This window comes from Podarcis vaucheri (assembly GCF_965113315.1).
Source record: "Podarcis vaucheri genome assembly, chromosome: 1".
In the NCBI taxonomy this organism is placed as follows: domain Eukaryota; kingdom Metazoa; phylum Chordata; class Lepidosauria; order Squamata; family Lacertidae; genus Podarcis; species Podarcis vaucheri.
In genome coordinates this window covers 103113311-103128310 of record NC_138759.1, presented here as the reverse complement: position 1 = coordinate 103128310, position 15000 = coordinate 103113311, and the positions used below count along the sequence as shown (strand labels likewise).

The 15000-nt window shown below is 42.0% G+C and overlaps 1 protein-coding gene across 12 annotated transcripts in view; it reads left to right on the top strand.

The window, feature by feature from the left end:
- GTDC1 (glycosyltransferase like domain containing 1) overlaps positions 1-15000 on the top strand; it is a 231244-nt gene that overhangs the window by 169431 nt on the left and 46813 nt on the right. For all 12 annotated transcript variants that reach the window (XR_014213431.1, XM_082198804.1, XM_082198805.1 and 9 more), the window contains one exon: positions 12902-13011. Coding sequence is in view for 11 of the 12 variants with exons in the window: in XM_082198804.1 (XP_082054930.1) it covers positions 12902-13011 (110 nt within the window). In the remaining variant the exon portion in view is untranslated. The remainder of the gene's footprint in view (positions 1-12901; positions 13012-15000) is intronic.

Sequence of the window (15000 nt, the reverse complement as noted above, 5' to 3'; positions counted from 1 at the left end):
GGAAGATGAAATGCAGGGAGAACAAACAGTGACACACCATTAACAGGGACCAACGCAAACTTCTGACACTGGCAAACTACTAAAAAAGTTTTTTTAAAAAGTTATCCTGATTCAAGACAAAGGTGACAGAATTGAACTTACTTATTTCTCCTCTGAGAAATGGTTGTAAACTATTGCATTTCAGACCTATGTGTGCTGGACTGTGCTTATAACATGGTAATGTAACTTACACTACTGTTTGGTGGAAAGCTGTTCCTGATTAGGCAGAGGTCAGCTGGGGGTAGAACAGGTGGGGACGAACACAGTCATTCCCTTTGCCTGACATGCCACAGTCTTTCATGCTTTGCCAAAATATGTGAAAATAATTCAAGTTACTGCAGTCAATTATTTGAGTCATATTATTAATCTACTAAGCTCCCTTTCATGTTGGCCTTAAAAGACCAGCTAGATGTTGTTATGAGTGTAAAAATGGGGTTCTCAACCCCATCTTTTGCTTATAAGGGAACATGTGTTGTGTTTACAGGGAAGAGTCAGGTGGGAGTAGGTACTTAACCTTTTCTTGCCTGTTTCTTCTTTCTGGAAATGCTGCTCTTTGGTCAAGGATAGGGAACTTACGCCCCTCCAGGTGCCACTGGACTACAATTACCATCAACCCTGCTATCATGGTTAGTCCAACAACATCTGTGGCGTCACAGGTTCTGTATTCCTGCCTTATGTCATTTTAGATGGTTTCTTTTACCGGGGAGTAGGGGATGTAAAAACCAGAAACCAAAGGCCTCAGGTGGCAGCTTTAGGGAAGAAGACTCTGAAGCATAAGCAGTCTTCATGGTTTCCCATTTATTCTCCCTTTTATTGCCCACCCACTTCTCCACCCTGGAATCCTCCCATTGCCTTGGCAGGCATGGGTCTTGGACTACAGTTCCATTAGTGACACCACAGACAGAAGAGTACAGGTGGCAACCATTTTGTGCACGTTCAATTGGTGTGTGACCAATTTTGGCCCTGGAAGGGGCTGAGGAGGGGGCGCTTATGTGTGCTCCGCTGATGCATGTGATGACCAGGAATGCAACCCCCATGCAAACAGGCAGTTGCTTATAATTTTGATCTAATTCAGATTCAATGCATTCAATGTAGCACGGAGGTAGATTGTTCCCTCAAAACAAGCGTTTTGGCTTGCCCATGAGAATGACCTCACCTCTCCACCCTCCACATGCTGTTTTGGGGGTTCTCCTAACCCTCCAGAGCAGATTTGGAGAGGGTGATGGAGAGACGCGGCGTGGTGGGGGAAGCCTTTTTCTGCTTGCAGGAATCCTTGTGCAGACTTCCACTAGCACAACAAGTTAGTTCATTATGGCCCACAAATCGTCTCACACACTGACAATATTCTGCTCATATACAAGGTTGGAATGACATGTGTTTCTCAGGTAGACATCCACTAACATATACATCTATAATTAGGTGTATGCGTCTCAGTAGGTATGGGTCTCAGAAACACTGACTGTCCATTCCTGTGCATGTTTACTTGGAAAGTGAGTCCATGTAAGTTCAATGGGGCTGGTACATAACACCACTACACAGGTTCTCATTCAAATGTGCATATTTCAAATTGCATTCTTTCACTTGAGGGGAGAATAATTTCAGTTATCCTGATCACAGTAGAAAGCAGTTTTCTTTTTCAGTGTCTTTTCTCATTAATGTAGATATGTTTCTAAGATGAGAAATGATGTTTCTTCTAATTATGGTTACATATAGTTAATTTCCTTTTTAAGAGCTCGGTGTGAAAGGCATTTTCTTTTATAAAGCACACACAAAAAAGTGATACAGCTGATGTTCCTGTTGCCTTAGCAACAGATTTATTTATTAGGGTCTGAAATGACATGAGTTAATATACCACATACCTGCTGATCGGCATACTCTCCTATTTCAGCTCCAGTTGACAATTAAGTCCTGGACAGCTACAGCCAGGGGTTAATGTTACTCATTAGGAGAACTAGGTCATTACTGGGAAATCAAGGCGCTTACAGCAGCATGGATAAAATACAAAATTCAACACCTCGACGAGTGAAGGGTTTTTATGTTAATTAACCTTATTTTCCCTGCATATAAAAAATATTTCATGTATGCATATGACAGAGGATCAATTAATTGAAAAGTAAGCTTTTGCTGACTCCCCACCCCCTCCTCTCCTCTTAGTTGTCTTCATTTCCTTTGGAAGGGTTTCATTATTTTAGGGAAAATTCTTATGTCTATATGATGAGTAAAAAGGGTATTAAAATTAAGAAGGGAATCATCATGGAAATCAGCTTTACCACAAGGGAATGGGCAAATAAAAGCCTTGGAAATGAAAATAAATAAGCTTTGCTAATACCTCACCTAAGGAGCAGAATATAAGCCCATCAGAGCTTGGAGATATTCAGAGGTACCACTTTGATTCTCTCTATTAAGCAGTTAGTTATCTGACCTTCAGAAACTGAAATTTTTGAAGAACTAAATTCATGTTGGTGATGGTAAATATCTTGTTTACAGAAAGCTATCTAGTAGGTTTAGCAACACAATGGATTTTTTTTGTTGCTGCTGCTATTTGGGATGCGGCTTTTGGTTTCTGGAAATATTAGATATATTTGCCACAAGTTTTATTGAGATCACTGAGCAGGCGTTTTAACTTTTATAAGTCGCAAATGATTTAGTGAAGCTCTCCTTTTATTTACTGTGTTTTCAGCATTTTTCTGTTCTGACACAGAAGAATTTAAGAGGCTCAAAAAGAATTATATTCTCATATTCTTTATATTATACCATTGTCTCCTCAAAAACTTTTGGTTTTCCCCCATCGTATATCTTCTTAAGACCAACAGTCTTAGGTATTCAGAAACTAAGATATGCCTCCCTCATTCGTTCTTAAAAGTTGAAACTGATTGCATGCATATGACTTGGTAGAGCACTCTTTCTCCATAGATTTGTTCAGGATTTGTGTAACTTAACTAAGCAGAGAGGGGAGACTGGATTGGGGATATAGAATTTATGTGTACAGGCCTTCTAGTCCCTGGACTTCCCTGGCACATTGCCCTACCTATTTATGCCCACCAAGAGGTACTGGAGAAATAGGGCACTCTTGATCTATGCGTGGACAAGGATTGTTTTCTAAGAAAATAAGAAGTTTCCTCTTATTGCAGCCATATCTGTTTGGAACATCACAAATTGACCCCGTGGAGATTTATTTGCTTTAGTCAAGATATCCTTTCCTTTTTATGTTTTACAATTTCATAGAATTGTAGAGTTGGAAGGGACCCTAAGGGTTCATCTTATCCAATCCCCTGCAATGGAGGAATCTCAGCTAAAGGATACGTGACAGATGGCCATCCAACCTCTGCTTAAAAACATCCAATAAAAAGAGTTCACCACCTGCTGAGGGCGTCCGTTCCACTGTCAAACAGCTTTTACTGTCAGAAAGTTCTTCTTGATGTTTACACAGAATCTCCTTTCTTGTAACTTGAAGCCATTGGTTCAGGTCCTACCCTCTGGAGCAGGAGAAAACAAGCTTGCTCCATTTTAAGATCTTTAGATACAGCCCTTTAGATATTTGAAGATGGCTGTCATATTCCCTTGTTGTCTCCTCTTTACCAGGCTAAACATACCCAACTCTTTCAGCCGTTCCTCATAAGGCTTGGTTTCCAGACCCTTGATCATCTTGGTCACCCTCCTCTGCATCCTTATTAAATTGTGCCACCCAGAACTGGACACAGTACTCCAGGTGTGGTCTGACCAAGATGGAATAGAGCGGTACTATTACTTACCTTGATCTGGACACTATACTTCTGTTGATACCGCCTAGAATAGCATAGTTTTTTTTATTGCTTCCCCATTCTCCTCTTCAGAGTGTCAGACTATGTGAGTCTTTGCATGATCTACTCTCAAGAAACTGAAAAAGCCTAGCATAAACTTCAATATGCATATCTACCTCAAGAAACCTGGTCAGCTTGCTACAATGACTATCAATTGGAAAGGTTTTCTAGTGCATATGAAGGCCTCTTTTTCTTTACAGGGACCCCAGTGTCTGTGTCACCCTATGCTTCCCCTTCCTCTGTCTTCTCTGCCCCCAGCTGTGGGACTGTTTCTGAAGCTACAATGTGAGCTTATATACTGAAACGGAGCATGGTTAGCTTGTTCCTGAAGCCAGGTCAGGTATCATTCTTTTGACAACTTGCCCTTCTTGGATACACACCTTTACCATATAGGACAACTGCATATTCCTGTACTGCAGGGGGTTGGACAAGATGACCCTCAGGGTAACTTCCAACTCTACAATTTTATGATTCTATTTATATTTGTTTTTTTCTGAAAATTCCTGTGGTGTAAGCTAGCCACAAATCAAGAATGACCTTCTTTGAACCTCAGGAAGTACCGGTTTACTCTTCCATGTGGCCTTGGCAAGTAGTATGCAGATGTTTCCTACAATTGTAGATATATGTGCATTGCCTAGAACCCTTCGATAATACATTGCTCTCATACTCTTGCCCTCTCACCTCCATCTTATTTGTTGCTTCCATCTCTTTTCTTTACACCATGTGACTCCCATTATAATTATTACAGAGGTAACCAATGAAGTGCTCTCCAGAGTTCTTCAGGTTACAGTTTCTTTTAACCTTTACCATTGACCATGCATGCTGGGAACAATGGGAATTGGATTCCAGAATCATCTGAGGGGGCACCACGTTGGGTGTCTCTGGATTATTACTTACATCTGGAGTATTAGGCAACTACTATACAAAATGGAATCCAAGTTTGTGTCAGCACACCTCCACAAAAGAATCCTGTTTGCAGCTGTCATCCTATTACCTCAGACAGAAAGTTGTGCACAACATAAGCACATTGCAGCCAGTGGAAAATATATAAGTATAACACAAATGCTTTGTCATCTCTACTAGCTTCTAGTCCATTTCTAGGTCCAATTCGAAGTGCTAGTATGGACCCTGGAAGCCACTAATGGCTTGGGCCAAGGCATGTATCTACCCCAACTTTGAGATCTTATTTAGAGGTCCTTCTCTGGATGCCACTACCCAGAGTGGCTGCTAATGAAAGGACCTTTCTAGTGATAGTACCCCACTGTGGAATGCCCTCCTTGGGGTAACTTGCCTGACACCCAGGTTATTGTCTTATTGGCAGCTGACAAACATATTTTATTTTCTTAGGCCTTTTAATGTTTTATCATTATGAGTTAATCCTTTGTTCCTTGAGTTTTGAGTTTCATTGAGCACTTCTACTAGCACAGTGCAGAGCAGCTGATTTGTGCCTTTCAATATCACTACCACTGTTATATACCACGGCCAATATCTTCCCACTGTAGCTTCATTTACCTCTGTAAAGCTTCTCCCAGTATGTGAGTTGCAGGGAATTGCAGAACACTGGATTCCACACCTTGCACAAATGTGTAGCCACTGCTGGATACAACATGCTTGATATCCCAAGAGAAGGAGGTTGTTGTTGTCAAGAGATGTCCATGAAAACAGACAACCAGAAGATGGGTAGATCAAGGGACTCCCAAGTGGTATAGAAGTTTTGAGCAGCTTAGGAGAAAGGCTTAAAAGTCTACCTGTGTGTCAGGAATCCTGCTTAAAAGCCTGATAAGCTTAGGGACAGTTGTATGTTAGGGCTAGAGGATTGTGTTCATCCAATTTTGGTTCGTTTTTGCTACAAAGGTACTGGAGAGGGGTATACTTTGTTGTGGGCTAGTCTCCCTTCTCCAGGCAGGTGTTTGGGCGGTGGCTGTCACAGTATCTTAAATGCTATGTTAGCCTTTGCTAACATCTCTACTCCTTTATTTCACATACACTCTGTGTGATCACAGCAGAGGATGTGGTTCTAATGCTCCTTGTAGATTTTAATGCTGAGAATGTTGTTAAACTCAGGAATATTCATGGGGAGAAATTTTCCTAATATACTGGAATTATTGAATGGAACAAAACAGGTATCCTTTCAACTAGCCAACTCCAACTGATTTAAACTACGAAGAACTAGAGAGCTGATAGCAATGTAATAATTTTTAAAGGAAAAGGAATGTTGTGAATACATCAGCATAGAAAAAAAGAGCTTTATATACCGATAACTGCATATTTATACCTTAACTTCAGCTGGAAATATTAGCTTGAAATAAAACTGTGCAGAATTGAATTAACTGGCCTTAGTAATTGATTTCGCTTAGTGTTGGTGTGTTCTTGGATACCACCACACATGCCATGTCCCTTTTCGTTCTTAATAGATTTTCTTGGCAGATAATGGCTTCTTCTCTTGTGCTGTTCACATTAGCATTCTCACAAGAAAATATTAGAATTTGATCCTTCCTTCATGTACCTGTTTAAAAAAATGAAAACCTACCTCGTGTCCAACACACACAGAGAGAGGCTCTTACGTGCTTTTAAGAAAGAGATCTTTATTCAGGCAACTAACGGTACAGCAGCAGACACAGAGTTCTGGAGTCCAGAAATCAGGCAAGATTTTCAGAACTAGACAGAAGCAATGTAAACGTCCCAGCAGTTTCCGTGCCTCATCTGCCAAGCTTTTAAATGACGTTCTCACTTGCAAGACTTACTCACTTTGCAGGAATGTTGGGATTGCAAGTGTGCGCTTTTTGGGGATGGGTGATTCTGCTCTCATCTGTGAAAGCATCACCTGGTTCTGGAAACAATGCTGCACCCTCCTGTTCAGGCTGTTGATCAGTACCTGCCACCTACTGAGTTCCTCCCCTCTTGGCGCCCAAAGCCCTTCTCAGCCTCCACATAGGCACTCTACTCCACTAGTAGGTCAGGAAAAGGAGCTGACATCCCTGCTCTCCCTGCTGAAGCGACTGAAGTTGGGGTACAGCAGGGAGAGCCATCAAATGCCTGGGCACATGGGAATATTGTCTCCTAGTGTCAAAAGGCTTTTGACATTGGTGCCATCCATGCCTTTTTACGGAGTTAGGGCATAGCAATACAAAAGGCTCCCTCCATTGGTTGCCTCAGTGTAATAAAGAGGGCACTTGGAGCAGGGACTCCACAGACAGGGCTTTTACATACACATGCATGCAAATATACATATACAGGTGCACACTGCCCATAAGACCTGTACCGTCATGTGTTTTTAAAATAAGAACGAATTATTTTGGTTGATGATCGACCATGGCAGCTACTGTCTTTTAATCCACATTGATTGGCTGTCCCATGTCAGTAACTGGATACTTGGCCATGTCAGCTACTCTGTACACAATACTGTTATTTCTGTTCAGGAGATCATCAATGGTTTTCACAAATTATATAATAAACACTGTTGTTTAACTTTAGAATAAGGATTTGCTTCTCTCCTACCTTTGATACCTTTGGAAATGAGCAAACTCTGGTGATGTGATGAGTGAAAAGATCAGCCCCCCCCCCTTCCCGGGCTCTTATGAGCTGCAGGTATGTTTGAATACTGTTTACCTTATTAGCCAAAGACCAATATGTCTCTACCTGAAAGGGAGGTTTTCTTGTTTTATTTACTGATACTGAGAAAGGTGCATTGGTTAGGCGCTACATATTTGAAAAACAGTATTAAGCCTGCCTCTTCCCCCTGCCACCTCCCCATTTTGAATTTTCTGTACCAGTGAAATACTAGAAAGCTCCTTTGTTAAATGTTTTAAGAAGATTAAGATTGACCTTTTTAATATTGCTTTTAGCTCAGCTTATTTATAACCCTTTCAACATACACAATACCTTTAGAGATTTGCACACGTGTCAGTTATGTATGAAATTATATTGTATCATGATGTACCCTAAGAGACTTCATTTAGTGAAAAGCGAGGGTGGGGAAATGCTCCCCCCCCCCCGATTACAAAGGCTACAGTCCGACGTGCACTTAGGAGTAAATCCCTGAAATGCATGGGTCTTACTTTCTAATAAATACGGTTAGGATTGGGCTGTAAATTTCTCAGCTGCATCTATATTCGAATTTGTACAAATTTGTCTTCCACGAGAGAACAAGTGGAGAGTTTGTGGTGGAGGAATGATTACTTTCTGAGCCCTGCTAGACTTGCACTGGCCCAGGCAGAATGTGAGGGGTGGCTTTTTATCTCTGTCCCCTTCTTTCCATCAGGTTTGTTTTCCCTGCCTGTTCCCTAGCAATTGGTTCCAATGAGACAAAAAAGAACTTCTCTGGTTTCCAAGGCCAGAATAATCCCCCCCCCCCGGAGGCATGTCTTGAGACTGAGAGGACCTAGAATATGGTGTATCTAAAGTTCCCTCTGCCCTTATAGTCTGGATTGCCCCACTTTGGCCCCCACCACTCTCAGAACAGAGAGAGCAGGTTTGCAACAGCAGCTGGGTTTTATGCAGCCACATTGGGGCCCACTGTGAATCCCTGTCTCTGGCCACAAAAAGGGAGGTCTGCAATTTCTCGTGGCCACCAAACCACTCTCCAAAAGAGGATGGCATTGCTTCATAAAGGATCAATCAATCAGTCGTCCAGGGAAGCATCCCCCCTGGTTTCTGAACAATGCAGCAACTCTTCCTGAACTTGCAAGGAGATATATAGGACACAGTGTAGTGGCCTTGGTGAATTTCTCATCCTGTTCTGAGTACTCCTGTGTTTTTGAAATTGCCTTCACATTTCCTTGGTGTCGAGTTATCTTAGTTTTTCAACAACCGGACATGCAGAACCGCTTGCTTTGCAGGGTCCTTGTAGTCCGAAGGAATGGGCTCCTATTCTAAGATGTGATTCATTATAGTTAAGGCAGTCCTGGCAGAGTCTCCTTCATTTCTTCTTCTTCTTAGTAAGCTCGGACGAAAGAAACAACATGGCTTTTCTAGGTAGACTTACCTAGTTCTGAGCTTGTACAACTTGCTCTAATTGTACAACACCCTACATGGATCTACTTTGTTCTACAGTGGTACCTCGGATTAAGTACTTAATTTGTTCTGGAGGTCTGTTCTTAACCTGAAACTGTTCTTAACCTGAAGCACCACTTTAGCTAATGGGGCCTCCTGCTGCCGCCGTGCCACCGGAGCACGATTTCTGTTCTCCTCCAGAAGCAAAGTTCTTAACCTGAAGCACTATTTTTGGGTTAGCGGAGTCTGTAACCTGAAGCGTATGTAACCTGAAGTGTATGCAACCTCAGGTACCACTGTACTTTAATCACCACTGCTTCTTTTTGCACCTTTTTTGAAATGTGTTCTTTTTCCTCCCTCACCAAAAATAAAATAAAACCAGATGGAAGAAAGTTTGTTACGTGTTTGTCTCTGTGGTGTCATAGAACTGTGTGCACTTTTATAGTATAGGTACAATTTTTAAAAATTGGCTTTCCCCCTTCCCTCCTCTTCTGGCTTTTTTTTCTGCGATAGCTTTCACTTCGTCACCTTGCTTCATAAAATAAGTGCCCCCAAACCAAAGCAACTGCTCCTTTTTGAGATATTTCCAAATCAAAGTCCTGAACCATATATGTCTTTTATCACCTGATGATGATGATTAAGTCCTACCTTGGTTTTCGAACAGCTTAGTTCTCGAACGTTTTGGCTCTCAAATGCCACAAACCCGGAAGTGACTGTTCAGGTTTGTGAACTATTTTTGGAAGCCGAATGTCCGACGTGGCTTCCGCATTTTCCTATTGCCTGCAGGAGCTTCCTGCAGCCAATCAGAAGCCGTGCTTTGGTTTCTGAATTTTTGGGAAGTTGAACAGATTTCTGGAATGGATTCCGTTCGACTTCCAAGGTACAGCTGTACTTGACATTTCTGTATCACTTTGACCAAAGTACTTCAAATATGTCACCTCAGGAATCCTTACAATTTCCCGTTAATACAGTCGTTATTATTGGCTCAGTATTGGCCCTGAGCAGGGATGGAAAACCTGTGGCTTTCCCGATGCTGTTGGACACCAGTTGCTGTCTGCCCTATTGCCAGTGGTCAGAGAAGATGATAGTTGCCGTCCAATGACATCTGAAGGGCCACAGGTTCCTCATCCCTTGTCTGGGGGTTGCTTGTCAAGGGTTGCTGTGGTGTGTTTTGTGCTGGAGGCATCTTGCCTCACACCCCATGCTCTTGATCACTACTCTGCAAAACTCTACAAAAGCTCTTGGTGCCTGAAGCGACACTGGATTTGGCTTCTCATAATTTTACGTTTGGGAACAGCCTCTATAAATACAAATATATTGTTGTGATTCTAGTTTTTTCTCTTGGCAGTCTAAAAAGTTATTGAATTATTAGTACATGCATCTGCTTTTTTTAAGTAACAATCCTACTGAATCTTTAGGGTGTCCAGCAGAGCGTATCACAAGGCATTCCTTTTTATTACTGGAAACACACACAAGCTGGAAGATGTACAACTTGTTAATGCTAATTCTGTACATATTTTTTTTTTTATAGCAGTCCCATTCTTTAGACCTTACAGCTTCTGATTTGAAAACCTGGGAAAGTAATGTTTAATTAGGAGATCTTTGTTTGACATCAGATAACCAAAAATATTGACTGACTTGGAAATTAACACATGCAGAGATACAGATGCCATTTAGCATGAGATTTCTCAAGTGATATAATTATTAATACTTCTGATGGTTATTATGAGATAAACCGGCAAATTCATTCCTCATAATTAGCCTATGGGGGCAATGCACCACTTCTACCACTAGACTGTCATGTTGCCTATAACTTGAGAATAAATATGGTAGAAGTTTCTAACAAAAGAAAAAAAAAATGCTTGAAGGGCATCTGGTTTACTTCTGGGCGAAGAATAGTGATTTAAAACAGAGCAGTTAGATCAAAAGGCAAAATATACCTTCAACGGGTAATCGCTCATTGTACTATTAATGTAAGTAGCCAGATTGTAGGAAATGATGTTCATTTTCAACATGTTTAGGTTTTGTCTAGATGGCACCTTCCCACACAGTTGATTTATGGTTTAGTGCTAAACCAGAAATGGAGGTGGGGTGGGGGGCTGGTGGGGGCTGAGTGAGACGAAGGGAGTGTTGCAGAAAAAAGGTACCAATGTAAACTTAAATTCATTGTGATATTATCATTTGAACTATGCCACCTGGTCTTTCTTTCCCAGTCTCTCTTCTGCCATTTGAGCTTTCAGGAATCAGTCACATTTGGTATGTGCACACAATTGTAAGCAATTTATTTCTATTATAATAGAGGAATATTGGCTTTCTAAGGCCCAGTCTTAATTACTAATCCACCTTAAAAATGCTTGTGTTGGAATGTGTAAAAAGGTATACTGCCAGCAAAATCACAAAGCATCAGTCTGCTGGAGTTAAAGAGCTGTGCAGCCTGATCCTTTGCACACTTGCTTGGAAACAAATCCCACCAAGTTGGGATGGGACTTAGTTGATATAATAGAACTGTAGCCATTGTAGAGAGATAACATAGCTGCAAATGCTTAGGACGAGCTTTAGTAAAGTACTAAAGCTCAGTCCTATGCATTGACAGACATGTTATCCCTCTACAATGGCCGTATAATATAAGGCTATTTTGCAGTTTTTGCAGTTTGTTTTCACTGGTCAAACAATATAATAAGCAACCTATTTTCTGTATCAAAGCTTGTCCTTACTTCCTGGTCATTTAAAAAGTGAGTTTCCTGAAGATGCAAACAGGTGCAAATCTGTTGCAGCATAGTAAAGGTAAAGGTAAAGGTACCCCTGCCCGAACGGGCCAGTCTTGACAGACTCTGGGGTTTGTGCGCCCATCTCACTCTAGAGGCCGGGAGCCAGCGCTGTCCGGAGACACTTCCGGGTCACGTGGCCAGCGTGACAAAGCTGCATCTGGCGAGCCAGCGCAGCACACGGAACGCCGTTTACCTTCCCGCTGCTAAGCGGTACCTATTTATCTACTTGCACCCGGGGGTGCTTTCGAACTGCTAGGTTGGCAGGCGCTGGGACCGAGCAGCGGGAGCGCACCCCGCCGCGGGGATTCGAACCGCCGACCTTTCGATCGGCAAGCCCTAGGCGCTGAGGCTTTTACCCACAGCGCCACCCACGTCCCCCCTGTTGCAGCATAGTTTACGCTAAAACCATGTCCTGATCTAGGGCAGATGCATTTTCAGAGCCAATTCATAACTTGTTTCTTTGCAATGATTCTGCAGTTGAACCGCATGCAAGCTAAGCATGGCATAGCTCCAGCATATAAAGGTGGCAGCGCTATCATTGACTGCTCTATGTGCCAGCAGCCTCATAGGCAAACAGTAGGGGCCCAGTCAGGGTGAAGCCTAGTGTAAATTTGTTCCACTCTCCATGAAAGCTCTTGCTTTTGGACATCTTCAAAAATCACTTACCGTATTTTTTGCTCTATAAGACTCACTTTTCCCTCCTAAAAAGTAAGGGGAAATGTTTGTGCGTCTTATGGAGTGATTGCAGGCTGCGCAGCTATCCCAGAAGCCAGAATAGCAAGAGGGATTGCTGCTTTCGCTGCTCAGCGATCCCTCTTGCTGTTCTGGCTTCTGGGATTCAGAATATTTTTTTTCTTATTTTCCTCCTCCAAAAACTAGGTGCGTCTTGTGGTCTGGTGCATCTTATAGAGCGAAAAATACGTGTAGCTGCTGAAATTTCTGCAAAGGCTTTCCTTTGATATGAGTTGCCATTGCATTATACTGTGAGCTGGTTTGGAGGAAAGTTTGACAAATGTTTTGTTTTGTTTTTTCAGCTAAAATATCCCAAAGGGAGTTTCTCTCCATAACATGTTATGGGGGGGGGGGAGTGCTTATAAACAACTTTACTTGGAAGTATGTCTCACAAATTTCAGAGAAGCTTTCTTCCAAGAAAGGATGATAAAAATTGCAGCCTGAAAGTATCTCGAAGTCTGACATTGTGCAATAGACTTTGAATGCAGTGCAAATGTTGTTCTGATAAAATGCAATGTTCTCTATAAATAAACAATCCAAAAGTCAAGGTGCACTTCGTTTTACTTCAAGGGAACACGATAAGGATCCCGAAAGTTTCTTTCAAGTGCTGCTGAAAATGAAAGAGATGGGCCTCAGTTTTCATGTTTCTGTCCTTGGAGAGACCTTCACCGATGTTCCAGGTATTTATTTATTTTTTCAGTCTCTACATTTATAGATATCACAACAGGCAATTCTGTAATTTTCTTTCCTGAAAGTGAGCAGTTGGGTAAAAGTGAGAACTTACAGCACAGTGGTAAATTAAATATGTATGTATATAAAAGTTAGCAGCAATTGTTTTTTGTTAAGAGCTGCTAGCAACTGTATCCTCTATGCTGCTTTAACTGTGAGGAAATGCCAGTGATCTCAATGGGACTTACCGTATTTTTCCATGTATAACACGACCCCATGTATAAGACAACCCCTATTTCTGGGGGCCCTCAACAGTTGTTGAACTTCTTTTTTAAGGTCGCTGAGCTGTTGAGCAGCTTTTCGACGATCCCCCGCTCTGGCTGACAGAACTGGTGCCATAATACACCACATACGCACCAAATATTCTTCCTAAACCGGGAGGAGCGGGTAAGTAGCCTCCTCTCCGACATTTCCCTGCTACCGCCGCAGCACCAGCCTTCGCTTACTTAGCATATTAACCTGTGTATAAGACGACCCTCAATTTATCACAAAAAGATCAGAAAAAGGTTGTCTTATACATGGAAAAATACGGTACTTCTGAGTACATATAAAATTTGTTCCATACATGCAAATGAGTTATGGTTCTGGAACCTCAGTATAGTCATTATGAGGTGCTTTTGCATACATAGACAAATTTTATAGCCAACCTATGGTGCTCATCAGCCATCTTGATAAAGACTGGGATCTTTCTCTTTTGATCTCTTTCACTTGCTATGTAATTTGTGCCTCTGCCCTGCCTTTAGCTCGGGGGGGGGGGGGTTGTGTGTCGTGTTGTTTCCTTTTTTTATTTTTAACAACAGATGTACATGTACCAAAGAGATACCAGGAAGAGCGATTCCATTTCAATCTGATGTAGCAGAAAAGTGGTTCAGAACATGGATCTAGACAGCAACCTAATAATAAAACTTTCTATGTGGTCATTCTCCACATGTTTACAGTGGTACCTCTGGTTATGAATTTAATTCGTTCCGGAGGTCCATTCTTAACCTGAAACTGTTCTTAACCTGAGGTACCACTTTAGCTAATGGAGCCTACCGCTGCTGCTGCGACACCAGCACATGATTTCTGTTCTCATCCTGAGGTAAAGTTCTTAACCCAGGGTACTACATCCAGGTTAGTGGAGTCTGTAACCCAAAATGTTTGTAACCCAAGGTGTTTATAACCCGAGGTACCACTGTATTTTAAAGAATTGGTCATCTACACAAAAAAGGGCAAGTAACACACATTGGGCGGCAGAAGGCGGATCCAAGTAAATAAACCTAGAAATGTTAGAACAACCATAGTAGCTGTCTTTGGAGATCAAAAACTTTTTTTAAAAAAAAACGTGTTGTGTATCTGTTTTTAGGTACTACAGTTATACCTTGGAAGTCGAACGGAATCCATTCCGGAAGTTCGTTTGACTTCCAAAACTTTTGAAAACCAAATTGTGGCTTCTGATTGGCTGCAAGAAGCTTCTGCAGCCAATTGGAAGCCCTGTCGGACTTTCGACTTCCAAAAATAGTTTGCAAACCAGAACAGTTACTTCCGGGTTTGCAACATTCAGAAGCCAAAACGTTTGGGAACTAAGCTGTTCGAAAACCATGGTACAACTGTAGTTTCTCCCAAATTGGTGAGTCACCTAGAAAACTCTAGGTGTAGAGGAGCTATATAAATAAATAACAGAACAATACAACCCCCTTATTTCCTTATCCTGGACAGAGGTTGCACAGGGTGGATGTGTTTGTCCTCTGGCTTCCACTGGTTTGGGAGCTCCATAGATAAGAAGTGCCCCAGTGCACCCACCCAAATGATAGGAAGGTGGTGGTAGCTAGTGGAAACTTCCAAAATGGGGCATTTTGTGGGTGGGGTGGATCTATACAGGATCCAATGGATCCTAAGTCATCCCTGCCACCATTACATGGTGACAACAGGTCTTTTCACTGCACCAGCCTGAAAACTGG